Source organism: Jaculus jaculus, chromosome 3 (genome assembly GCF_020740685.1).
Source record: "Jaculus jaculus isolate mJacJac1 chromosome 3, mJacJac1.mat.Y.cur, whole genome shotgun sequence".
NCBI lineage: Eukaryota > Metazoa > Chordata > Mammalia > Rodentia > Dipodidae > Jaculus > Jaculus jaculus.
The window spans coordinates 181410038-181437490 of NC_059104.1; the positions used below are offsets into that span (position 1 = coordinate 181410038).

Here is a 27453-nt window from a genome sequence, read left to right on the forward strand (position 1 = left end):
AAGATATCCTGTCTATATGTTTGAAGGTTGTCAATAAAAAATTTAAAAAGTTCATGAAAGCAGGATGTAGTGTCACATGCCTTTAATCCCAGCACTCAGGAGGAAGAGGTAGGAGAATCGCTATGAGTTCAAGACCAGAGACTACACAGTGAATTTCAGGTCAGTCTGGCCTAGAGTGAAACCCTACCTCAGGGGGAAAAAAAATCATTAAGGGGCTGGAGGAAAGACTTAGTGGTTAAGACATTTGCCTGCAAAGCCAAAGGACCCAAGTTCAATTACCCAGAACCCATGTTAGCCATATGTACAAGGGGATGTATGCATCTGGAGTTCATTTGGAGTGGCTGGAGGCCCTGGTGCACCCATTATCTCTCTCTCTTTCTCTGCCAAATAAATAAATAAAAATAAAATATTTTTAAAATTTCATTTAAAAATTAATGTTCTCATCAAAAAATATTTCAAGGTCTGTAACATAATACAATTCTCAAAAAGGCAATTCTAAAACAAAGTTAAAACAAACACACACGCAAATCCGCAAGGCCTTTAGTGAAATGGAGTAATACAAGTGAGAACGACAGCGTGTTAAACTAAAACGTGTGTACTCCTATTAAGTGGTCTTAGTGTCACTGAACTTCAGCTGACTGTGCCCATGCAGAAACTAAGATACAGTGCTGCCCACTTTCTTTTGACTTTTCATTATTGACAACTTAATGGAAATAAGGAAAACATATTGTGTTATCAACAAACTTATCTACAAGGCATATAAAGGGTGCAAGTAACCACTTTGTAACCTCTAGTTTAAAAGATTAAACCATCCTCACAGAACTAAAGCAATGTCTTTACTTACCTATAGATAGTATAAATGGCTAAAACAGCATTTCTCCTAACATAGCTGTGCCGGTGCTCCAAACAAGCACGGATAGCTGGCATTAAAGGTTCCAGCAATTCTGCTTCCTTCAGTTTGCAAAGAAAACGAAGAGTAGACCCACGGATAAACTCATTCGGATGCTGGAGGTCCTGATATGAAAATTTGAGTATGAAATATTGAGTTTTGACTTTTTATAAACATCAAGGGTTTTTGGTTATTTCTGAGGCAAGGCCTCACTCTAGCTCAGACTGACCTAGAATCACTCTGTAGCACAAGCTGGTCTCAAACTCGTGGCAATTCTTGTCCCTCAGCCTCCTGAGTACTGGCAATAAAGGCATGAACCACTGTACCTCCAAAATACAAAGCTTTCCAATGAAAAAACTCAACTAGTTTGAAAAACTAGATCTAGATTACTCATTTCCTTCAGATTCCTGGTGAGTAAAATGTTTACACATCCCATCCCTGTCCTATGTACTATGTGCCATAGATGTTTATGAGTAACATACATAAATTGTACAGAAAATACTGGAAAAAGAAAATCCGGATGTAGTGGCACATGCCTTTAGCCCCAGCATTTGGGATGCTGAGGTAGGAGGATCAGCTATGACTATAGAGCAAGTTCCAGGTCAGTCTGAGCTGGAGTGAGACCCTGCCTCACAAAAACCAACAAAAATGTATAAAGGTAACAACAGGCTGGTGAAATAACTCAGAATGCTTGCTGCTCATGCCAGAGTACCCAAGTTTGATCCCCAGACCCCACATAAAAAGCTGAGAACTATGGTGGGCTTCTGTCATCTCAGCATGCTGATGGCAAGATGAGGGGCAAAGACAGAATTTCCCAGAAGATTGCAGCAAGCATAGCAAAGAACAGTGAGAATGAGAAACCCTGCCTCAAAAATGAGGTGGAAAGCTAGAACCAAATGCTCAAAGTTGTCCTCTGTCTCCCACTTGTGCCATGGTGTGTATGAATGTATACATGTACATACACACACACACAAATATTTACAACTTTCGGCTCATCAAAGATTTAATTTTGAAAACTAAATCAAAATCCATTATACCTACTTTATATTTTTTAATGTCAAAGCAATTTTCAGAGATAATTATGGTCTGATTACCTTTCTGTATGCATCACATACAAGAATCATTTCATGTAAAAGCCTCCCATCTGGAGTTGTTTTAGGAACAATTTCCCAAAACACCAGTAGTAATTTTTTGATGGTGTGATCCTGAAGGGGAAGTACAAAGCGGATGATGGTCATGAGGAGTCCGGGAAGCTTTTCCCCATTCAGAATCATGATGATGACCTTCTTCAAAGCTTCTGTCTTTGACTTCACATCTCCTTTCTCTGATTCAACAAATAACAAAACAAAAAAGCACATTTCAAATGAAAATTCCTTAAGACAGTATTTTCAGCAGTGGTAATAAAGTTACAAATCCAAGTGACAGGTTTCTCCGCCTAGTTCTACCACCAATGTGCTGCACATCTTATTATCTCAGAACCTGAGCTACTTCGTACTCAATATGAAGATCTGGACTAGATTTCTGTTCCCTCACCAAGTGAGGGGAGGATCCCACGACTTGGTGGCTAACCAGTCTAGCCAAATCGGTGAGTGGCACATACTTGTAATCCTAGCACTAGGAAAAGTTGGGACAAGAAGATCATGAGTTTAAAGCCAATCCAGGTTACAAAGCAAGTTCCAGGCTAGATTATTCGAGTAAGACTCTTCCCAACAAAAGAAAAATCATACAGCAGGTATTTCTGTTTTTTAGAACTAGGGATAGAACTGAGGGGCTCTTAAGTGCTGGGCATGTGCTATACAAGAACGACTTATGCCCCTACCCTAGTCACTTTACTGAGACAGGGTCTTCTTTATGTTGCCCAGAGTGGTCTTGGGCAGTGTGGCTGGAATTACAGGCAGGTAGTTAGTATAGTGGGAATTACAGGTATACAACACTGGGCACGGTCAGTAAATACTTTTAAAGGTGACAAGTGTACGCTTTCAAAATTTAGGAAACAAGTCTCATTTTCTTTTTTAAAATGTTTTCAAAATGAAAATTCAAACATCAGAGAAACATATTTATCTGTTTGGGTAGGTCAACCTGTTACCCACAGAGAACTGTCAGTTACTTTTAAGTGTAACATATTAAATCACAAAAGCAATTATGGCACTTTGACAACTGTCTAACCAGACAGCATTCCTAAATTAGACTGACATATTACTCTAGTCTATAAACCATTAACATAAGTCTAAAGACAGTGAGTTTTCATTTTTCTTAAGGCAAAAGGATTAGTGAAATCATTTTAGAAAACAATAGATGAAAATGAAGCATTTCTAATTATAAAGGAACATGAAGTACAAATGAATCTTTCACTATCACAATTTTAATAATTTCATTCTCAAAATATTATCAAAGCTTACCTAGATCGCAGTGTCTCAAACTGTGGGTCATAACCCTAACTGAATGTGGGGGAGGAGTCATGAAAAATTCGGCAACAGTGAAAGTTTACAGCACTTGGCACTGCTGCCTTCCACAACCGCACTGCAACCCTGGCTCTGAACACACCACATGTGCACTCTGATTGCACGTGTCTTCACATCAAGCCACAAATGTTACCTCAGACACCCTGACTCCCATGGTATGAGTTGCCACGTTTTTACTATAGGTACAAGGATTTCTGGTCTTACAGAAGTATAACGGTTTAATTATGGGGGAAAAAAAAAAACTTTTAATATGTTTCTATGTTCCTTCCTCAGTGTGTATCTGTATCATATTAGAACATTTGATTTCAAAATTGTTGTTTGTTAACTGCTGGCTTGAATTCATAAAAAAGTCACTAAGCGAATTTGGGCTTGGTCTTAGGACAAAATTTCTAACAACTTCTGAAATTTCCCTAAGCATACCTCTCCTATTTTGAACTATCTGTTTATGCTAAGTGGTGTTCTCGGAATTTGTCAGTGAGCTCTGAACAGCACTGAAGATGCTCCATATTCTGCACTCATGTGGACGGCAGAGGACTGTGTCAGCCCTGTTTTCTACCTCAAGGCAGGATCTCTAGTTGATTAGCACACACTAGCTGAGCTGTGAGGTTCAAGACCTGTTCTGTGTCTGCCTATCTCAGCACAGGCATGTCGGGACTGCAGATGCCTTCTACAGCACCAGGCATTATGCCTGTCTGGAGATCTGAACAAAGGTACTCATGTGAGCATGGCAAGCGCTTTATCCAATGAGCCATCTCCCTAGCCCAGGGTTTAATTCTTTATGTAAAAGTAAGGAAGAGCATCCATCTCATTAGTATGCACAGTTTCTTTAGTCTTTAATACATGGTAACATTATACATATATCTAACAATTGTTTTAAAATAAATTCCTAAATATCAGTAAATGCTTGTTTTGTATACTTGTTTCATGTATCTATATATCCAGGGCAGCTTGAAAATTTCTTAGGTGAAAAGAGGAAGTGCTAAGATTTCCACAGAAGTTGAAAGTAGAAGGCGGAGAGTGATGCTGGTGTTTGTAATTCCAACAACGGGAGACTTAGGCAGGAACACTGCTGGGAGGACCAGACCACCCTGGCCTACATCAGTGGATCTCAGGCCAGCTGGGCTAAAAGGAAGTAGATGGGAGAGTAAGGAGGGATGAGAAAGGTTGATGAACGGTATCAGGTCACAGTGAGATAAAAGTAAGAAGTTCTGGGGTGGATGATTCCAGATAATAATTATGTACCAGTTAAATACTGGATATCCAAAAAATCTAGATGAAAGTCTTATGTTTCCACCACAAAGAAAAAATGATGAATGTTTAAGGAGAAAGTTGTATTTGAACATTACACAACTTTATGAAACTATTACATCAATACATGCAATTTGAATGTATGGTTTAAAGAAACAAGTTCAACGTCAATTCAATAATTAACTTACCTAGGTCGTTTTTTAAGCTAATTTCAGATGGTGGCTCTGAATCCATTGGCACGTTAATTAACGTGTAACATACGTTCTCTGCAGCCGTCATGATTTTTGGTTGTTAGTCAATCCCTGATGCAAGATTTAAAAGGATGAAAGGAGCCAGAAAAATCTAGAAAATCAGATAAGAGACATCATTAGACATTTTTAAGAAATCTCACAAACCAGTATTAATCTTTCACTATCTGAAGTTCATTGCGCTTGGCAATGGGAGTTTCAGAGCGCGGGAAGGGGAGGGGTCTATCTATACTGTGCGCAGGTGAAAACGAATTCTAGGAAGAAAAAAAAAAAAGGACCCGCGTGGGGTCTGATGTCCGTGCCCCTCGCCAGCCCAGGGTCTGGACGTGATGTACCTTGCAAGGAAGACCCCGAAAGCAGAGACAAGCCGCCGGCCCTCCCCGGGGGGCTCCGGCGCGGACACCGCTGACGGGAGGCGCAGTGCCCGCAGGCCTGGGGCTGGGCGGGAGACCCCCGCGGCCCTCGCAGCCCCCCCACCGCGGCCCTGCCCGGCGGACCCCGCCCCCCGCAGGCCCGGCCGGCCGCGGCCTGGCCGCTCCCGCTGCGCCCGGGCCCACCGCCAGCCCTCCGGCTCCGCGCTCCCCATCACGCCGCCGCGACGTGGAGGACTAGCGGCCCGCTACCTGGCTCCGGAGCGGCAGCGGGTGGCGGATAAACCAACAGCGAGCCCGTCGACTCCGGCTCCAGCCAGAGATACCAGCTCGGCTCCCGAGTCCTTGGCTGACGTGGAAGGGGGTGGGGAGACGTGGCCGCGGCCACCGAGCGTCTACGGAGACTCAGAGAGGACATGCCTTCTCTGTCCTGCTGCGGCTGCGCGCTGAATGCACGTCCTAGTTTCTTCCTCCCTCCCGCAGGCGCGAGTTGGCTTTGGCCCAAGAGGTCCTGTGCAATCGCCTGTTCTGTTGTTTTCTCTGTCAGCGCTGTGGTCATTCAAAAGATACCTGGAAATTGTTCTTCCAGGAACTAACACATCAAGGAGGAGTAAGTGGTCCAGGAAAGCCCAGGGAGCCCTTTTCTTGCTAAGTAAGCTGGGATAGCAAGATCACAACTGGGCAAGTGATTTTAGGTCTTTAAATAAGGCAACTATGAACGCCCACTTCAATTAACATCTCCTGTACCGGCCTCAGCAGGTGAGGTGGAGTCATTTGAGAATCAACATACCTAGTCACCTTTGTATAATTTTGTGTTCATTATTTAGTAATGGCTTCTTGCGACCCTTTCTGAGCACGCAGTACTTTTTTTTTTCTATGCATAAAGGGAGGTGATTCCCCTTAAAGAATTTTTACTTATCTCCAAAGACCCATTTGCGGCTCCATATCCCACAGTGAAGGTTTTGGCTGATTATCAAAGCTGAAGGCCTAAGTAAGTTATTACATACACAAAGGTCTGGTAGAACCACACCTTATTGAAAGGTTCACCTCACTTAAGAGACGTAGAGCAGAAATAGTACCTCACCTACCTAGAAGCTATTTCCTTTTTAAAAAACTATTTTATTTATTATTTGAGAGAGAGAGAGAGGCAGATAGAGAATGGGCACCCCAGGGCCTCCAGCCAGCAAACCAACTCCAGACACATGCACCACCTTTATGCAGCTGGCTTACCTGGGTACTAGGGAATCGAACCTAGCTCCTTAGGCTTGGCAGGCAAGCACCTTAATGGCTAAGCCATCTCTCTCTAGCCTGAAGCTAGCCTTTTCTGAGGTTACTTTTATGGAACCATTGCTAAAAAAATTGAGCATCACAACATATCAGAAAGGCCACAGCTTTATAAGACAATGTAAGAGAGGCCTCTCTTGCCCTGTTTTGCATGGGCTTCTGTGTGAGAAGGAAAAAACTCGGTAGCAGAGGCCAGTTAGCTAAAAAAGAGATATAAAGGGAAGAGAAAGGAAGGGAGAGGGGTACTTAATAGGATGGTATTGTATATGTGTAAGTAGAAGAATAGATTAATGGGGGTGAAAAGGCTCAAAGTGAGGTCAGGGGAAGAGATGGAGTAAAGGAAGAGTGGAGGGAGGGCTAATCAAAATCTAAGAGGATATAAATAAATCCTGGTGTTTTTTTTTTTTTTTTTTTTTTTTGACAATGGAACACTTAGGAGCCATAGATTGTTAGTACCAAATTTTCAGTGCCAGGGGTGGGATACCTTCCAGTGAGTGGTTGGCCAGGGAGGTCCCTGGTACCCCCAAAACATCATAGGCCATTGCTGAGGCCTTTGGTTTCCCACCAGGAATACATGGTAAGATTCTATTGCTGAAGACTCCACATACTTGGGCTGCAAGGCCACTGAGAAGTCCTGCTGGAACTGAGTTGATAACCTCCTCTATGTAGACCAGCTGACAGAAAGCTGGAAGAAGCCATTCTGCATGCAGTTCAATGGGAGAAAGAGAAATCACCAGTGAAGATACTTAACAGTGGACACTGCAAGCCTTGTATTTGGCCAGCTAAGCCAAATGAGCCAACGGGTGCAATAGTGGCACGTCTATCATTGTGGAAACCAACTGCCCTCTAATTGGAATGGAGGCCTGCTCCATGGGAGGGAATACATCCCTGATACTGAAAACTTAAAACAGGGGTAGTCATGAGCCCTAGAGGTGTAACATCTGCTGCTGTCTGGCTAAATGTATATACTATGCTTATCAAACTGCCCAGTAAGCACTTCTATTAATGTTCATACCCTTATATTAATGCTACTCTCACTTGTGGTAGAGAATCTTCTCTTTTCAGATGGCAATAACCTTGGGACAACTCAGAAGGTATCATGGCGCTGGAAATAAGTGACCGCAGTGCCCAGCACTGCAATATCTCTATCGTACCTTCCAAGCTCAAGGTTTAATGCAGAAGAGGTGGCAGAAATAATGTAAGAGCCAAAGGAAGGGTAGGACTCCTTACAACATGCTCCCTCCAGACACAAAATGGTCTGATATCCATGACCTCACAGTGCCTGACACTACCTACACAAGACCATCATAAGAGAAGGAAAAGATTAAGACATCAAAATAAAAGAGAAGGGGATTGAGAATGATTGAGAAGGGGAGGGGATATGACAGAGAATGGAGTTTCAAACGGGAAAGTGAGGGGGTGGGAGGGTATTACCATGGGATTTTTTTTTATAATCGTCAAAGTTGTTAATAAAAATTTTCCCTGTTTTGTGTGTATGTTGTATGGTGTGTGTGTGGTCACATGTGTACATGTCTGGAGGCCAGAGGTAAACATTAGGGATTTTCCTGTACAGCTTCTCCACCAGGGTAACTTGGTGAGACGCGGTTTGTCTGAACATAGAGTTCACCAGGACTGGCCAGCCAGCGAGCTCCAAGGATTCCATTTGTACCCTCCCAGAGCTGGGATTACAGGCACATCACCATGCATGGCATTTTATGTGAGGTTTGTGCAGCAAGCACCTTACCCGCTGAGCCATCTCCCCAGCCCATTCTTTTTTTAGACACAGGCTCTTGCTACGTATCCCAGACTGGCCTCCAGCTCTTTATCTGCCACCCTCCTGCCTCCGCCTTCTGAGTGCAAGGGTTATAGGCATGTGCCATTACACTTGACCTGTGTATTGATTATTGTGAAATATGTTTAACCTTGACAATTGTAGAGTGACTTGATTATAATAAATCTATTTATTTTTCTTTTTAAATTATTTATTTATTTATTTATTTGAGAGCGACAGACACAGAGAGAAAGACAGGTAGAGGGAGAGAGAGAGAATGGGCGCGCCAGGGCTTCCAAGCCACTGCAAACGAACTCCAGACGCGTGCGCCCCCTTGTGCATCTGGCTAACGTGGGACCTGGGGAACCGAGCCTCGAACCGGGGTCCTTAGGCTTCACAGGCAAGCGCTTAACCGCTAAGCCATCTCTCCAGCCCTACTTTTCTTTTTAAAGTTTTATTTGTAAGGAAAGAGAGAGAATTATGAATGAATGGGCATGTCAGGGCCTCCTGCTGCTACAAATGAGCTCCAGAAGCATGGGCCACTTTGTGTAGATCCTTAAATTCCAGATGAGCTGAGCATTATCTTTCTATACGTGATAGGACTTTTAGGATATTAGGAATCTCACCGTTCACTATTATTCAGTACAGACTAAGTGTAGTAATTGAGTTCAAACACAAAACATGAAAGGGCACCAGAGAACTAATACAGTGGGAAGATTTATTTAGGGTGTGCATGCCACGGCATGTGTGTGGAGACAGGAGGACAACTTTGGGGTGCTGTCCTCTCCTTTCACCTTGTTTGAGAGTCTCTCTTTTGCTGCTGGAAAGATCGGACTAGCTGGCCCATGAGCTTGAAGATTCCTCCGACTCTGCCTCCCACTGACAGAGGCACTGGGATTACAGACATGTGTGCCACTTTTGTCCAGCTTTATATAGGTACTGAGGATATAAACTCTGGTCAGTAGGCTTGTACAGCAAGTGCCTTTAACCACTAAGTCATCTCCCCAGCTAGGGAGATTTTTTTTTTCTTTTAAAGTCAGTGTTTAAGACTAAAGCTACATATTGAAAGAAAAAAAGAAGCTACTAAAATTTCCCCAAATGTAATGTAGGCCACTTTTTTTTTTTTTTTTTTCAGCTGAGTTTCAGCTAATCCATAGTCTGTACTTAGGGAATAGGTAGAAAAAAGATATGCACATAGTTGGGCTGGAGAGATGGCTTAGCAGTTATGGCGCTTGCCTGCAAAGCCAACGGACCCAGGTTTGACTCCCCAGGACCCATGTAAACCAGATGCACAAAGGAGCACATGCATCTGGAGTTTGTTTGCAGTAGCTGGAGGTCCTGGTGTGCCTATTCTCTCTCTCCCTCTCTCTGCCTATTTCTGTATCTCTCAGAAATAAATAAAGATATGCACATAGTTGAATTTCAGGACTACATATCAAGACTGTGTCACATACACACACAAAAAAATACAAACACAATTTTTAACTTTAAACAACAGAATGACTCAGCAGAGACAGGCTGCCCAATGAATGGCCCAGGGTAAGAGATCTAGCTACCTCAAGGAACAGGTAATTAACTTTTATGCTTCTTCCCCAAAACACTGTGTAGGAAGTAGGAAAGAATCCTGTGAATGGTTTTGTTTTATGTATGAACATTATGCATGCTTGGTGAAGCTTCACGGTAGTTCAGCCACACAGCACTTGTGGCCAAGCTCAAAAAGCTGCTTCCTGATGCTGTTTCCAAGGTAGATGTCCACCACACTCCAGTACTCAGAGGGCTTGCCCCCTATGAAGCTGCAAGTTTTTACCACTCTCTTCAAAAAGTCATAAAGGGGGCTGGAGAGATGGCTTAGTGGTTAAGCACTTGCCTGTGAAGCCTAAGGACCCCGGTTCGAGGCTCGGTTCCCCAGGTCCTACGTTAGCCAGAAGCACAAGGGGGCGCACGCGTCTGGAGTTCATTTGCAGAGGCTGGAAGCCCTGGTGCGCCCATTCTCTCTCTCTCCCCCTCTATCTGTCTTTCTCTCTGTGTCTGTCGCTCTCAAATAAATAAATAAATAAAAATTTTTAAAAAAAGTCATAAAGGGAGGCGTGGTACGCACGCCTTTAATCCTAGCACTTGGGAGGCAGAAGTAGAAGGATCGCCATGAGTTCAAGGCTATCCTGAGACTACACAGTTAATTCCAAGTCAGCCTGGGCCAGAGTGAGACCCTACCTCAAAAAAACGAAAACAAACAAAAAAGTCATAAGGGAAGCCAGGCTTGGTAGCACACACCTTTAATCCCAGCATTTGGGAGGCAGAGTAGGAGGATTGCCTTACGTTCAAGGCCACCCTGGGCTACAGCAAAACCCTTCAAAAAACTAAGACAAACAAAACAAAAAAGTCATAAAGGGGCAGTTGATCAGACCCTCACAGCTGAGCCTGCCCACTTTTGTGAGTTTTAACTCAAAACACCTGATTCCCCCCACCCCCAGCCTTGCTTTCTCTCCTTTGGATGCCGGCTGAAGTCCTAAGCATGCTTGCCCTGATACTTTGGGGCCTTTCCACCTTTTTCTCGATAATTCTCCTTTATATTACTTGAAAAAATTAAAAAAGAAATCATAAAGGGACTTAAACAACTGATCTTTTGAGGTTTAGGAAAAACAAATACAACATCCTATGAATTTGGAGTTTGTGTTATAAATTCTCCCTTTTAACCATATAATAACTTTCCAAAAGGCTTCTTTTAAACAGGGCTAAGTGACTTGTCCAAAGCTAACAGCAACTAATTATGAGTATTAGATCCAAAATTTGGGTTACTATAAATAAACCTTCCTCTCTAGAAAGATGCACTATCTCAGAAAATGACTCCTCTAGATTTTTGAGGCAGCAAAGCTTCTGATTTTTAATAATGACTTTTAATTTCCTTTCATATGGTTAGAAATAACATGTTTTGCAATTCCTGAGTACACAGCTCAGGAGAATAGCAGCTTACCAATTATACTATAGTGGGGCTGGGCAGGTAAGAGGCTTGCAATTAAAATGCCCATTTTGTTATTTTTGTCAAAGTTCTCAAAAAGCATAGGTATTAATTACTGTTGGACAGAAAAACTGCTCATATTAAAAGTCTTGCATTTATTTACTTAATTCATTTATTGTGTAGAGGATTAAAGCCAGGGTTTGCCACTGGCCAAACATGCCCTTTCCCACTGAGCAACATCCCAGACTAATCTTGCTAGTTTGGGGGGAATGTGATGGTTTCTTTTCTTGAGAGAAAGAGAAAGAACAGGCATGCCAGGGCCTCCTGCCACTGCAAATGAACTCCAGATGCATGTGCCACTTTGTGCATCTGGCTCAAACCCGGGTTGTTGGGTTTTGCAGCCAAGTGTTTTAACCACTGAGCCATACCCTCAGCCCATAATTTATTTTTCCTTTCCTCCTTTCAGTCATTTATTTTTTTCTTTTTGTCACTTAAAAATTATTATTGATTCATTTATTTATTTGAGAGCAAGAGATAAAGAAGCAGATAGAGAATGAGCATGCCAGGGCCTCTAGCTGTTGCAAATGAACTCTAGACACATGCACCACCTTGTGCATCTGGTTTACTTGGATCTTGAAGAATTGAAACTAGTTGGCTTTGCAGGCAAGCACCTTAACCACCAAGCTCTCTCTCCAGCCCTTTTTCATGATAAAAACACACAAACAAAAAACCCCCACAACTTTTTAAAAATAAAGTAGCCTTATAAAAAAAAGTATTTTTTTTAATTTATTTATTTGAGAGCGACAGACACAGAGAGAAAGACAGATAGAGGGAGAGAGAGAGAATGGGCGCGCCAGGGCTTCCAGCCTCTGCAAACGAACTCCAGACGTGTGCGCCCCCTTGTGCATCTGGCTAACATGGGACCTGGGGAACCGAGCCTCGAACTGGGGTCCTTAGGCTTCACAGGCAAGCACCTAACTACTAAGCCATCTCTCCAGCCCCCAAAAAGTATTATTTTTGAGAGGGAGAATATGGGCATGCCAGGGCCTTCGCCCTCTGCAAACTCCAGGCGTATGGAGTGTGACATTGCACATTTTTTGAACACAAGTTCTTAGGCTTTGCACATAAGTACCTTTAACGCTAAGTCACATTCCAGCCTTAAAATTTTTTTATGAGAGAGAATTGGCGTGCTAAGGCTTTTAGCCACTGCAATAGAACTCCAGATGCATTCACTACCTTGTGCATCTGGCTTATGTGGGTTCTAGAGAGTTGAACCTGGGTCCTTAGGCTTCATAAGCAAGTACCTTAGCCATTAAGTCATCTCTCCAGTTCCTATTTACTTTTATTTTTGAGACAGGGCTCATGTAGCTCAGACTGTCCTCAAAGTCGATATGTAGCAGAGGACGACTTTGAACTCTCCTGTTTCCACCTCCCAAACACTGGGGTTACAGAGGCATGCACCTATAATGGAATCAGCATAATCTCCAAGTGTGAACCCAAAATTTGTACTGTAAGACCAGTCCTCATGAATTTTCATCCAGTCTCAACACTGACAATATTTTTGTTTTCCAAGGTTGGGCATCACACTAACCCAGGCTGTCCTGGAATTCACTATGTAGTCTCAGGCCAGGGTCAAACTCACAACAATCCTCCTACCTCTGCCTCCTGAGTGCTGAGATTAAAGGCATACACCATCACACCTGTCCTGACAATTGTTTTTAAAAGACTATGGCTAGTAAGAATTTTTCTGCATCACTAAAAGAGCAAATGCTGGGCTGGAGAGATGGCTTAGTGTTAAAGGCTCTTGCTTGCAAAGTCTGATGGCCTAGGTTTGATTCCCCAGTTCCACACAAAGCCAGATGGACAAAGTGACATGTATCTGAAATTTGTTTGCAGTGGCAGGAGGACCTGGCACACTAATATTCTATTTCTCTCCTTGTAAATAAATACATAAGATGCTATATAATCTGGCAAATGACCACTATACCTGCAACAACGGTTGAGGCTGCTTAAAACACAAAGTCAATACAACAGAAGGTGGAACAATTTTATTTCACAGTTGTCATTTAAACTGTAAAGACAATATTTTCTTCATATAAAAAACATTGGTTTAGATACCTATACTTTCTAGAAAATGATTATACAGACCCCTTCAAAGAAAAATGCACCCCATTATATGATTTTAGGGAAGTTGCTTGGAAACAAACTCACATCTGGATTTACTCCTATAACATACTATCCCACCACTCTGTACGCGGTGGATCACAGCACAGACCACTGTGGCCACTGTGTGCTCCTGATGCTTCCAGGCTCAAGAGAACATGTTATCACTTAGTGTTCCATGGGTTCATCAGCTTTCTCTGCAGGTTCATCAGCAGGCTGTGAGGGCTTCAAAGAAAAGAGTGAAAAGATATACAATGAACACTTAATACATACTCCTAAACAACAAATATTATATTACATAACTGAATGAGAAAAAGGGATAGGTGTTATCTTTGATACTCCTGTCTTATTAGAATTTCAGAATAAAGTTTTTTAAAAAAGATTTAATTTCAGTTCTGAAAATTTGAAATTCATTTAACAATTCTACTGTATTACCATACTTTATCTTGTTTAAGAATTAGAAGGCTTCGTATATTATTATTATCAAAGTTAAAACACAACCAGCACTTTTTAGACCTCGTTTCTCCTTTACCAACACAGCAAAGATAAAAAACCAAGCTAACCAGCTCTGTAAACTCCACAGCACTCTTCCTAACTGCTAGTTCTTACCAACGGCACCCGAAATAATGCAAACTGTCACTTTCCTGACAATACCAACAGTATCGTTTTCAAGTTGAAAAGAACTCACCCTGGAAGAAATTTTTTGTCTGTCTGTCTTGAGTCTAATGTATGGATCACTTTTTTAGTTTCATAGCTACCAAATAAACATCCATTAACAGAAAATGCCATCTGAGATGTAAGGTGCACACTTGTAATCCCACCACTTGGAGAGACCCAGGCAGGATTATGAGCTTACCAACATTTCTCACTGCTTTGGTCAGCCAACTTACTGTTTAAAACTAACTCCCATCAAATACATCTCTTCTGGCCCTACTCACAAAGAAGCTGGGCTGGCCTGAGACTCACTTTAAGTAACAGATGTGAGAAGTGATGCAGTTAGTTCTGGGTTCAGCCAAAGGAATAGCTGCAGCCTTCACTTAAGGTTTCTGCAAACTCTAGCTGCCACCCTGCTGAAGAGGCCCCAATGAATGAGGCTGAGTCCACTGGACAGAAGCTCAGTCCTTTCTAGTACTCTACAGTCTCCAGCTGCCCCTGAGACATCAAGACCATATTTAATGAAGACATGGCAGGAGTCAGATCACCCGAGATGTTCTGCTACCAGACTGTACCATTTGTGAGGTCTCAAGGGACAGGAGCAAAAAGAGCCACTCAGTTGTGCCTTGCTCGGTCACATACTTGTGAGCCTGCCTGTAGGTTGGGAGGGGAACTTGTTACACAGCAACTGGAATCCAGTCCCTTGTGTGTTCATGGAGATCACTGTTCCCTCAACATTGACTGTGTTCTTAGTTTTCTTATTGTCATTTGAATTATATACGTATCTCAGTAATTAAAGACAAACGTGGTGGATCTACACAGTTGTGGTAGAAGAGCAGCCTAGAGGACCAAAGCCTCCTGTGTTGTGGCTAATTACACACCTGTGTCTTTCTCTGTGGTCTTTCTTCAAGACCTTCCAGGAATGGAGACACATCATCATCATCATAGATTGTAAATTCCAAGTCTTTACCAACAATTCCGATGGAAACATTCTGAAGGGAAAAAGGGAGAAATCAATGTACGTGATAAAATGCTGGGGTAAATAGTAGAATAAAAACAAATGTAGCATTTGAATTTAAGACTATAAAAGCTATGAAGGTCAGGAGGAGGACAACAAGCGAGGAAAACTAGTGCTCTTTCACCTACTGACTCAATCTTCACTTCTGACCATCATGAGGACCACCAAAGGTCTGCCATCCAGAAACAATGTTTAAAAAAAGGATTCTGGGTCTGGAGAGATGGTTTAATGGTTAAGGTGCTTACAAGCAAAGGGCTCAGGTTCAATTCCCCAGTATCCATTTGGAGAGATGGCTCAGCAGTTAAAGGTATTTGTTTGCAAAGCCTTCTGATTGGGTTTGATTCCCCAGTACCCACATAAAATCCAGAAACACAGAGTGGCACATGGGTCTGGAGTTCATTTGTAGTGGCAGGAGGCCCTGGTATACCCATTCTCTTAACAAACAAATAAATAAATTTCTTAAAAAATCCTAATGGTCTTATGGCTGGCTGTATAACAAAAAGAAATGTTTATTTAATCCCAGCACTGGGGAGGCAGAGGTAGGAGGAGCACTGTGAGTTCAAGGAGTGAGATCCTACCTTGAAAAATCAAAAAACAAAAACAAAAAAAGACATTGCATTAAGGAATGGCTGGCACATGCTTATAACCTCAGTACTAGGGAGGATGATGAGGTATAAGATTGCTGTGAGTTTGCAGCCATTATGGGCTATAGAATTGAATTCCAGACCATCCTGGCCTACCATGAGACCTTGCCTCAAAAAAAAAAAAAAAAAAAAAAAAAAAAAAAAGAGAGAGAGAGAGAGAGAGATAGAGAGACATTTTGAAATGTGATCATTTGGTGAATATCATAAAGAGGAAAAAATGAACCAAGGCAACCATCTTCAAATAAATTAAGGAACTTTAAAAGGGCCAGAAGGGCTGGAGAGGTGGCTTAGTGGTTAAGGCACTTGTCTGCAAAACCAAAGGACCCTAGTTTGACTCCCCAATCCCCAAGTATAGCCAGATGCATAAGGTGGTACACGTGTCTGGAGTTCTTTGCAGTAGCTAGAGGCCATGAAGTGCCCATTGTCTCCTTCTTTCAAATAATTTTTTTTAAAGGGCTGGGAGAAAGTTCAGTGGATAAAGTGCTTGCTATGCAAGCCTGAAGACCAGAGTTCGGGTTCTCAGAACCCACATAAATGCCATGCCTGCTTGTACTCCTGGCTCTTGTCAGGTGGAGATAGGGATATTGTACCTTGGACAAGCTGACCAACTAGACTAGGCAAATTAGTGAGCTCTGGGTTCAAGGAGAAACTCTACCTCAATAATTAAAGTGGGGGTGAATGAGGAAGACACCTGTCAACCTCTGGCTTTGATGCACATGTGTATGAGCACATACATGTATTGCACACACAAAAGTAAACAACTTAAATATACATTTACATATTACATTTATGCAATTAAGGGTTAAAGTACGACATTGGTATGTATACTTGGAAAACATGAATTTACCTTTGTAGTTAGGTCCTGTTCTGCTGGGAGTGTCTCTCTTAAGGCACGTAGACCATGTTTAACCAGTTCATTTAAATTGCCTATATGCAAAAAATTAAAAATTATTCAATTTCATCACCACAAGGCTTCTTTTATTTATTAATCCTACAGCCACATGCCATGTCTTGGAACTGTGGCTTTAGTGCCACACTAAATTGAACACAGTTAAAAGCCGGGGTTTAATGCTAGTGCCTTAATCAAATAGTAGCCACGAAACTGACTGTTATTTTATTTAATGAGAGAACAAACAACCAAGTCTAACTTGTTCTTTGCTAGGTTAAATGAAAGCCTTAATTCACAAATGACAGTTTTGTAGAATGTGTTCTGTAGAATCCTAGTCCCTAGATTCTTTCTTTATAAGAAAGACATTTCCAACTCAGACAAAATCATCACAGTAAACTATAGGCCCATATCACTAGGAATACAGACAAAAATTGTCAACAAAATACTATAAACTGGGGTGCAGGCATGGTGGCACACATCTGTAATACAAGTCCTTGGAAGGCAGATGGGGAGAATTATGAGTGTCTTGGGCTATGCTGGGAGTTTCAGGTCAATCTCAGCTAAAAAGACCCTATCTCAAAACAAAACAAACAAGCAAACAACTGAAGCCACTACAAATGACTCCAACAACATAGAAAAGCATACACATTATGACCAAGTGGGGTTTTCCTCAGGAATGCAAAGTTGGCTTAACATTTGTAAGTCAATCAATGTACAGACAATGAACAGACAAAAAGACAAAGACAAAAAAAAAAACACTTACATCATCACCTCAGTAAATACTTAAAATTCATGTAATAATTCGCAAAATCTTGCATAATAAAAAGTCACTCAACTAACTGGTGACTATAATAATGGGTATCTACAAGCTCTCAGATACTATTATACTTAATATGGAATGACTGCAAGCTTTGCCCTCAACATCAGAAACAAAACAAGGACACTTGCTCTCAATGCTTCTGCTCATTGCATTTGAGATTCTAGCCAAGACATTAGACAGAAATGAAATAGATCCATCTTGCATTGCAAAAGGTAAAACTATTCCTGGATGACACAATTGCAGATCTAAGGAATCCACATAGACAGGTAAGTAACATGGAATGAGTTCAATACATAAGAGTAAATTTAACAAAAGAAACATGATTTGGTTAGTGAAAACTATGAAACATCACTGAAAGAAATCAAAAAACCTAAGTGAATGGAAAGAATTCAAAATGTGTACAGACACTGCTTGACTTATGATGGGGTTACATCCCGAAAGACCCTTAATAAACAATGTCTAAGTGGATTTAATACATCCGACCCAACTACCACAACAGCTTGGCAACGCAGTACGTGGTACAGGATCCATTGTTTACCTGTGTGGTCGTGTGGTTCACTGCAGCTGCCAGTATCATCTGGATTATTTTACCAGATGGGTTAGTTCAGGCAGAAATCAAGTGTAAACTCTGAAGATCTGCTTCTACTGAGCGCATGCTTCTTTGATACCATCTAAAAGTCATAATCTCTCTGCAGGGTGTGGTGGCACAGGCCTTTAATCCCAGCACTTGAGAGGCAAAGGTAGGAGAATTGCCATGAGTCTGAGGCCACCCTTAGACTACATAGTGAATCCCAGGTCAGCCGGGGCTAGGGTGAGACCCTACCTCGAAAAACCAAAACAAGAAAGAAAGAACAAACAACTTAAAAGAAATCAAAACATCCTAGTCTGGGGAAATGGCCCAGTGGCCAGATTGCCAAGTTTGCCTCCCTAAAACTCACATAAAAAGTTGTTTATGGCCATACACATCTGTAAACCCAGCCTGTGGGGCAGAGATGGAAGAATCACTGAGGCTCGCTGACAGACAGCAGCTCTGGATTGAGGGAGACATCTAAAGGAAAGAAACTGGTAGAAAAGAGGACACCAAACCTTCTTTTCTGACTTCTGTATACATAGGCAAGTGGTGCACACATCTGCACACATGTGCATATATCATAATCACCCATACCACACCACACATACGCAAAAAAAGTTGAAATGCCCTATGCTGAGCCCTTAAATTAGGTACTGCTTACTGTATTACAAGTGGCAGTACTCCAAATCATTATTTTTCTACCTAGACTGCAATGTCTTCTGCAAAGGGTCCTTATGTGGCAGTTCTCAAGTCACCGAGTTTCTAATGAGGTTCCTTATACAAAAACATTACACATATGCTTTTTAAAATATGCTCTGTAGCCTGGCGTGGTGGCACATGCCTTTAATCCCAGCACTTGGGAGGCAGAGGTAGGAGGATCATGGAGAGTTCAAGACCACCCTGAGACTACATAGTTAATTCCAGGTCAGCCTGGACCAGAGTGAGACCCTACTTTGGAAAAACAAACAAACAAACAAACAAACAAACACAAAACAAACAAACAAACAAACAAAAGGGTTAAGGGGCTGGGGCGCTGGCTCAGCCATTAGCTTAATCATGAGGGCCTCTAAGCTGGACACTCCAAGTCTGATGCCCCAGAACCCACATTAAAAAGTTGGGCACGGCTGAATGTGGTGGCACACGCCTTCAATCCCAGCCTTAGGGAGGCAGAGATAGGAGGATCACTGTGTGTTTGAGGCCAATCTGAGACTACACAGTGAATTTCAGGTGAGCCTGGAAACCCTACCTTGAAAAAACAAAGAAACAAAAAAGGCTGAGCATGGCCATGCACATATGTAACCCACAGTGTTTGGGGGTGGAGACCTGGGGCTGTGTGAGAGACAGTAACTCCAAGTTGAGGGAGACATGCTGTCTTAAGGAAATCCATGCATGAGCAGGTACAGAAGTATACCCATGTCCTCTTTTGGCCTCCACATGCACAAGCATGGGACATGCATCTGAACACACATGTGCCTCCAACATCTGTAACACATAACACACACACACACACACACACACTCACAAACACACAAACTTAGCTTGGGTTACAGCCACATTCAGGGTCCTAGAAAATTGCCAAGGTGGGGGCCGTCTTATTAATTTCCACCCTAATTATAATTCAAAGTATTATACTTCAAATTCACAGCATTTCCTAAACTCATACGGCCCTGGAACTCCTGTTTTTCAATAGAAACCTATTAGCATCAAGAAATGTTAGTAAAACAATTATTTTTCTGCTTATTCACTAAGCCTCTGGTATTTCCTTCACAGAATACTATCTACCACAGAAACACTTACAGACCAAGAGAAATGTCAAAGCCCCAGTGCTAACCTCCTTCTAACTGAAGCAAGGCACCTCAAAACCAGCCTTCTCCTCTTACATCTTTCATCTTTCTTTCCCACAACACACTGCCTCTTACTTGTGATATATGGACTACTTAATGCAAAACTCTATCTGTGGCTTAAAATTTGAACAGAATGAAAAATCAAAAGTTGTACAAAGAACTTACAAACAACTAATTCTCAACTCTGGCAAGGGCATACTTCAGACCAAGTGAATTAAGAACTTTTCACGATTGGGAACTCATTTATATATTTTGAAACCAAAAGAGGTTAAAATTAGTATGTGTGACAGAATCAAACATCATATGGGCTAAAATTTTAGAACATATTTTTATTTATTTGCTAGCAAAGAGAGACAGAGATAGGTTACATGCACATTAGGGCCTCATGACACTGCAAACGAACTCTAGACAAACATGTCACTTTGTGTAACTGACTTTACATAGGTACCAGAAAACTGAACCCAGGCTGTCAGGCTTTGCAAGCAACGTCTTTAACCGCTGAGCATTCTCTCCAGGCCCTTTTAAATTTTTTAAAAAGCCTCTTTCTGAACAGCAGTTTTCTTTATTTAGGATGGTACATTTATTCACTATGTGACATTGGACAAATTAAAACAAAACAAGCAAAGCTGTTACTTACACTCCATAAACTCAGACATATGTCTCTCCAAGTAAGTACGAGCTGACTGAGAACGGGCTCCGATGGACATAGCTCGACAGTCAAAATAGTTAGCAGATGGACAGGTTTGGAAAACGTGAGGACCCATGTCCTACCAGAAGAAAAAGCAGTGCATAATTCTTGACTTTGGTTAAACTAAAAATGTTTTAAAAAGTAGAGAATTTTGCAAAGTCAGTAAAATGTAAGTTAATCTTCACTGTCAACCTGACTAGATTTAGAAGAATCTGGGAGACACACTTTTGGTTGTGTCTGTGAGGGCAATTCCTTTTAGAGAAGTTTAACTGAGGAGGCAAGACCCAATCTGAACATGGGTGCTACTATCTCATGGGCGGAGTTGCTGGAATGAATTATAGGAAAAAGACCCAAGCTGAGCCCTGGCATTCTTCTCTGCTTCCTGCTAACAGACATGTCTTTTCCCCATGACAGATTCTATCATCTCAAGTCCTGAGTAAACAAAAAACCTCCTTAAGTTGCTTTTGTCAGATATGTCATAGAAATGAGAATAGTCATCAATAACAATACTGTATAAACTTACATCATAACCAGCAATAAGCAGTCCAACCCCATATGGTCTCCGGCCATATCGCTGTGTTGGTATCTGGGTCTCTTAAACTAGTTAAGGAGCTTGTTCTAACAAGGAATAAATTATTTGGGGTCTTTAAATCCTTTCTAAAAAAATGATACTGGGATAGTTTCTCTGAAATCAGTCTTATTTTGTCCAGAACATAGCAGTTGCTTATAAAGGCTAATGAAACTGTAATCTAATTCCCTAAAATATTTAGTGTTACCTCCTATGTTATATATTGTTATATTCCTAACAACTATCCCAAGGATTAAAAAAAGGATTAAAAAGTCACATTCATGAATGTTGACATAGAAAGGATACTGCTTCCAATTAAAGATACGAGACGAGACACAGGGAGTGGTCTGTCAAACACAAATCTGGAATCCAAACACTCCTGGCGCATAAAATTACTGAAAAAGAAACAAGAAAAATTAGTGATTCCATATCTCCATTTCACAGCTAATCTACACTAATTAAAGCAGGTTGATTTCACCTTGCTTTCTTGCAAACATATCCATGGATTACATCCATACAACAAACTAGAAAGGCAAGAAAGACAAAGCAAAAGGATGCATTTTTATGCTAAAACTTTGGGGCTACATGAGGTTTTAAAAAATAAGCTACTGATGGGCTGGAGAGATGGCTTAGCAGTTAGGTGCCTGCCTGTGAAGCCCAAGGACCCCAGTTTGAGGCTCAATTCCCCAGGACCCATGTTAGCCAGATGCACAAGGGGGCACACACATCTGGAGTTCGTTTGCAGTGGCTGGAAGCCCTGGTGTGCCCATTCTTTTTCTCTCTTTCTCTGTCTGTCGTTCTCAAATAAATAAAAATAAACCAAAAAAAAAAATTATATAAAAAAAAATGCTACTGAGCCATGCATGGAGGTGGTGCATGTCTAGAATCTGATATTGGATCAGGAGTTTGAGGTCAGCCTGGGCTATATGAGACACAATCTCTACATAAATAAATGGCCAAATTATTCCTTAGCATTGCAGAGTCCTGTCTCAAAGCACGTACAGAACAGAATGAAGAGCACTGCACACAAAAGAGAGCACTCTCTTCTCTTCCCACTGTCAGCAACAGCCTGTCTTTTCTTGTTGTGTGTGTATAGTATGTAGTAAATGCAGACATAAGTTTTGTGTGCCTGCAAGGGCAATGGTATGTCCTAATTGTCATCAAGTTAATTGTTAGCCAAAGAAAGCAACTACTCTTATTTTTCTTAAGGTATTTTATTTATTTATCATTTATTTATGAGAGAGAATGGGTGTGCCAGAGCTTCTAGCCATTGCAAACGAATTCTGATGCATGCACCACCATGTATGTTTGGCTTATGTAGGCACTGGGGAATTGAACCTGGGTCCTTAGGAATTGCAGGTTAGCTAAGCCATCTCTCCAGCCCTCATTTTTCTTGAAAGCTTAAATTTCAACAACAGAGCAATGATAAGAAATAGAATTGCCGGGTACGGTGGCACACACCTTTAATCCCGGCACTCAGGGGGCAGAGGTAGGAGTACTTCTACGAGTTTGAAGCCAGGGAATACAGAATGACTTCTAGGTCAGCCTGGGCTAGAGTGAGAACATGAAAAAACAAACAAACAAACAAACAAAACCAGAAAGGAAAGAGATAGAATCCCTAGCAGAGAACACCTTTCCATGTCCTGCCAAGATTACTCCTCTTCATAAGCAGCTCTAGAGGATACTAGACTGAATCTCAGTGGTAAACCCAAGTTCTCTGTCTCTCGCTCTCAAATAAATAATTTTTTTTTTCCAAGTTAGGGTCTCACTCTAATCCAGGCTGATCTGGAATTCACTATGTTGTTTCAAGCGATCCACCTACCTACCTCTGCCTCCCAAGTGCTGGGATTAAAGGCATGTGCCACCACTCCCAGCTTAAAGAAAATATTTTTAAAAAAAACTATTAATATACCTAATTCTATCAGCCATGTGAGAATTAAAAAATGGAAATACTCAGTAACTAATCCAAACTCACTAAGGTGTTCACCATCTTGTTAGATGTTAAATGCAAAAATCATCCTAAAGTATCTGCATCTTTTCTAGAGAAGCAATGACCTGCAAACCGAAAGGGGTGATTCTTTAGTTTTGCATGATCACACATACCATAGCAGTCTAGCATCAGCAGTAAGCCCGGCAATTGAGATCCCAATATGGTTGTCAACATGGAGAATTTTCTTTTGGTGAGCTGCAAGCTCTGACTGTGCCCTCTAAATGGAGACATTGTAAGACATGTGAGTGAGCTTACAATTTGTTACTACTGACCCAGTGAAATTTACATCAGTGGCTGTTTGATACAGGAAGAAGATACATCATTGCTTTACTTACTTTCAGTGCAACCAGGACCGCATGTGTTTTTGATTTCAGACCCACTGTGGCAGAACCCTGTTTAACAGCTTCCATTGCATATTCAATTTGATGAATCCTGCCCTAAAGAAAGAGAGTGAAAAAAAAAAAAACTTAAGAATTATCCTAGAATATTCTTTCACAGCTAAAAATTAAGAGTTCCAAACCTCAGATAAGCATAATAAAATTTTATTTTTTTTAACCAAGAAACATACCTAAATTTCACATTCTAGACTCTAGACTTACGTTCTGGGAATGTTTACAGTGATATACTCCATTTCTCACATCCTGTACTGCAATCTCACATGTTTTTTTCCCTTTTTTTGAGGCAAGTTCTCAGTGTTGCCCAAACTGACTTCCAATTCTTTGGTCCTCCAGTTCTGTTCTGAGTAACCAGAATCACAGGTGTGCACTACCAAGCCCAGTTTACAATCTCAGTAGTTTCTACATCAAATGCAGACCATAAAACGGGATAGAAAGATGGGTCAGCAGTTAAAGACAGTTGCTTGAAAAGCCTGACAGTGTTTGAGTCCCCAGTGCCTTTATAGAGCAAGATGCCCAAGTTGGCACACGATGGGTGTGGAGGAGTTCATTTGCAGTGGTAAGAGACCCTGACGCATAGGTACTCTTTCTCTCTCCCTCCCTCTGTGCTTGCAAAAAAAAAAAAAAAAAAGATAAGTAGATGAATTTAAAAAAAAAAGAAATGGCATAGAACATTTTACCTGAGGGCTCCAAACAGTGACATCATTGTCATACTGATTACGAAACTGAAAGTGTAAAGAAAAATCTATTAATGAGCACATTACAAAGCCCCAAATTTAACATTAAGACATATGTTTGCATTCAACTAAGGCAGTTCTGTTAATTACACTGAACTTGTTAAAGTGACTCAATTAGCACAACTTCACTGGAACAATATTACTATACTCAGCTGTAAGCCAATTCGACATTTAGCAAGTGCAGACAGGGAGGAATGGACTGGGATCTCCCAACTTCCTATTCTGGCACTCTCCAGAGGACTTCCCTTGGGCAGTCAATTGCTAAAGTTCACACGGAACAACTTTTCTTCCTATCTTTTCTTATTGCTGTTCTCTTATGCTGGGCCCTAATAAATGTTGAAACGTTTCCTTTTCTTCAAATTGGCTCTTTAAGTCTTCATCTTTTCTCCTCGGATTCTCAACACATACTCTCACAGTTGTATACACACACACACACACACACACACACACACACTTTGAGCTCGGGTCTCATGCACCCCAGACTGGTCACCGGGTATGCGGCTGAGGATGACCTTGAAATCCTAATCCTCCTGCCTTTACCTCCTGAAAGCTGGGATTACAGGTGTGTGCCCCCACACATACATCTCTTTCTATCTTTATACTATCCTTAAAGCTATGTCTGATTTATCTTTGAACTTTCTCTTCTTGCACCGTGCACATACCGAATACAACCGCAAAATAGTCCTCAGGAACTCAGAATAGGGGCAAGGATCTAACACTACTGTATGATAACATTACACCGTCAAACGTTAAGTACCTGGAAGAATTACCAAGAGGTCGAGGAAGTCCTAGCCCACAACCCTGTACTGCAAACCTGATTCCATCACTTCCCTTCCCACCCTAGGTCACTGCACAGTGACTGGAAAGGGCCTTTTCTGAGCGAGGTCCAGGGAAACAAAAGGACCCACAAGTTAAATGAACACGGTCCAAGAGCACACGCCGTGGGCTCAGGTCCAAGCTGGCGGGGCCGGGAGGCCTGGGAGCCAGGACCGGTTCTTCCCTCTCTCTCCCCCATGCAGAGCACGCGGGGCCGGAGGAATCCTCTCCATGGAAGGCAGCCGAAGCGAACACCGCTAACTGACCGCCGGGAATGTTAGAGGCCCCGGGGAAAGTGAAAAGAAGCCGAGGGGGAAAGGCCGCCCCGGCTACCGACCACCCCGGGCAAACCCCGGGCAGGCCTGAGATGCTGAATCACTGCCGGAGCCCTCCCGTCCGCTACGGCTCCTCTGCCCGGTGCCCCCGCACGCTCCGAGGATAGCAAAAGGGCAAGATCACTGACCGCGCGACCCTCCACTCAGCGGCTCTCTGCCCTAAACCGTCCCAGGACCGAGACTCAACGCACCATGGTTCCGGCGCCGACCTGGCTGCGAGAATCAGAGACAGCCGCGGAACCGAGGAACGCCGCCGAAACTATGGCTCGGCGATCGACAGGGAAGTCTGCGGGCTTTTGGCGGCGGCGCAGGCTAGGCAGTCTATCCCCGGAGACATCGATAGACGTCAAACGCTTCCCGGCCCCTAACGCGCCCGGCCTGCTCGGGGTGGGCGGGGCCTGGGGAGACCGAGGAGCAGAGATTGGCTGGACGCCTCGCGCTGGGCGTGGCCGCGGCGGGCCGAGAGCCGCCAGGGCGCCCCCGCGCGGAGCGTGGAGCCTCGTCAGCCGTGCCTGGGAGCGGATTCCCGCCACTTCTCTGTCCTCCGGGGTAGAGACCGGTCACCGAGAGTCAGGGGCTCCGACTCTGCCGTTCAGCCTCCCGGTGGGTTCCGTGACTGAAAGAGATCGTGACGAAGAAGCGGCCGCAAGATCGTGTCTGTGTGGGACTTTGCCTAGTGCTTTGTGTACGTGCGTCCCCGACTTCTGGAGAGCTGTAGTTATTTATTGTTTCATTTATGATCATTGATTGCTCCTGCCAGATAGATTTTGTTATCTATTTTTTTGTTGTTGTTGCTGTTGTTGTTTTCGAAGTAGGGTCTCACTCTACCTCAGGCTGACCTGGAATTCACTCTATAGTCTCAGGGTGGCCTCGAACTCATGGCGATCCTCCTGCCTCTGCCTCCTGAGTGCTGGGATTAAAGGCCTGCGCCACCACGCCCGGCCCTAGATTTTGTTATCTTTCTGTGGATCCCAAACCAGACGTGGTGGCTAGTAGATTAGGCGGAGAGGGAGAGGTGCGGAATGAGCATTTTCTTAGGGATTTTTCTTTTGAGAGTATTTTTTGGCTTATCTTAAAATGAAATAGTGTAAAACAGCTCTGCAACAGCTCTCACCTTAAAGTCTCTCTTGATGAAGAGGAAAAGTTGTGTATCAGGTAAGGCAAGGGTCCTTAAATTTCTTAGAGTGATTTATTCAAGTTCACAGTAATTAAGTAACACACGCACACAAAATTTCGTTTTTGATGACAGGGTCTCCAGCTCTGGGTAGCCTCCAACTCAGGCAAGTTTGTTTAAGTCTTTCTTTCCTTTTTTTTTTTTTTCAAGGTAGGGCCTCACTCTAGCCCAGGCTGACCTGGAATTAACTATGTATTCTCAGGGTGGCCTCAAACACACCTTGATCCTCCTTCCTCTGCCTCCCAAGTGCTGGGATTAAAGGCGTGCAACACCACTCCCAGCCTTTCTTCCTTTGAGAGAGAAAGGCAGAGAGAGAATGAGTGTACCAGGGCTTCCAGCCACTGCAAATGAACTCCAGACGCATGCGCCACCTTGTGCATCTGGCTTGGTGGGTCCTGGGCAATTGAACCTGGGTCCTTAGGCTTCCAAGGCAAGCACCTTAGCCGCTAAGCCATCTCTCCAGCCTTGCCTTAGTCTTTCAATGTTGGGATTACAGAAATTTGCCATCACACCCAACTATACGTATATATTTGAACATCCACCATACCCAGTTTAGGTTATATTTTTTGACTATCATTCCATGTTAAACACTAATCTCTGGTGCTCTGATTGTGAACATATATTTTACCCAAATCCTTGCTGTTTAGTAGGTTTCATGAAATATATATTTTAAGCCTTTGACAAACCTGCTTAATTAATTGCCCTCCATTTGAAATGTTTTTTACTCATTTATATGCTTTCATCAGTAGTTTGTAAGATCGCTCCGTTTTAATTCATCAGCATTGGTTTGACATATTTTTAAACTTTGGCCGCTGTTTTTTTGCATGTGTGTAGTATGTGTCGTGTGTTGTACACACATGTAGAGCGTGAGGAAAATCTTATGTGTCCTTCTCTATAGCTGTTCTACTTTGTTTCCTT

The 27453-nt window shown here is 42.5% G+C and overlaps 2 protein-coding genes across 2 annotated transcripts in view; both read right to left on the bottom strand.

Annotated features, from left to right (window-relative positions):
* Positions 1–5616, bottom strand: part of Copb1 (COPI coat complex subunit beta 1) — a 46546-nt gene extending 40930 nt beyond the window's left edge. Inside the window, exons 1-4 of the mRNA XM_004650846.3 lie at positions 5471–5616; positions 4788–4941; positions 1984–2213; positions 845–1014 (exon numbers count right to left, since the gene is read on the bottom strand). Coding sequence (XP_004650903.1) covers positions 845–1014; positions 1984–2213; positions 4788–4878 — 491 coding nt within the window. The 5' untranslated portion in view covers positions 4879–4941; positions 5471–5616. The remainder of the gene's footprint in view (positions 1–844; positions 1015–1983; positions 2214–4787; positions 4942–5470) is intronic.
* A 7646-nt stretch (positions 5617–13262) lies between these two features.
* Psma1 (proteasome 20S subunit alpha 1) lies at positions 13263–25679 on the bottom strand. The gene is made up of 10 exons (XM_045145530.1): positions 25553–25679; positions 24154–24198; positions 23414–23515; positions 23192–23295; positions 21395–21483; positions 21044–21114; positions 20470–20599; positions 16556–16635; positions 14928–15038; positions 13263–13617 (listed from the first exon to the last, which is right to left on the bottom strand). Exons 1-10 carry the CDS (start codon positions 25553–25555, stop codon positions 13561–13563), a joined length of 792 nt encoding a protein of 263 aa, XP_045001465.1. The 5' UTR covers positions 25556–25679; the 3' UTR covers positions 13263–13560.
* Positions 25680–27453: the final 1774 nt, after the last annotated feature.

What these genes read in the sequence shown, in the direction of transcription:
- Psma1 (XM_045145530.1), bottom strand. An exon ending in GCTGATGCTAGACTGCTATG is followed by an intron (nt 21,484 to 23,191) that starts GTATGTGTGATC and finishes TTTCTTTTTCAG; the next exon opens with TAATTTTATGCGCCAGGAGT. An exon ending in TGCTTATTGCTGGTTATGAT is followed by an intron (nt 20,600 to 21,043) that starts GTAAGTTTATAC and finishes TTCTTCTGGTAG; the next exon opens with GACATGGGTCCTCACGTTTT.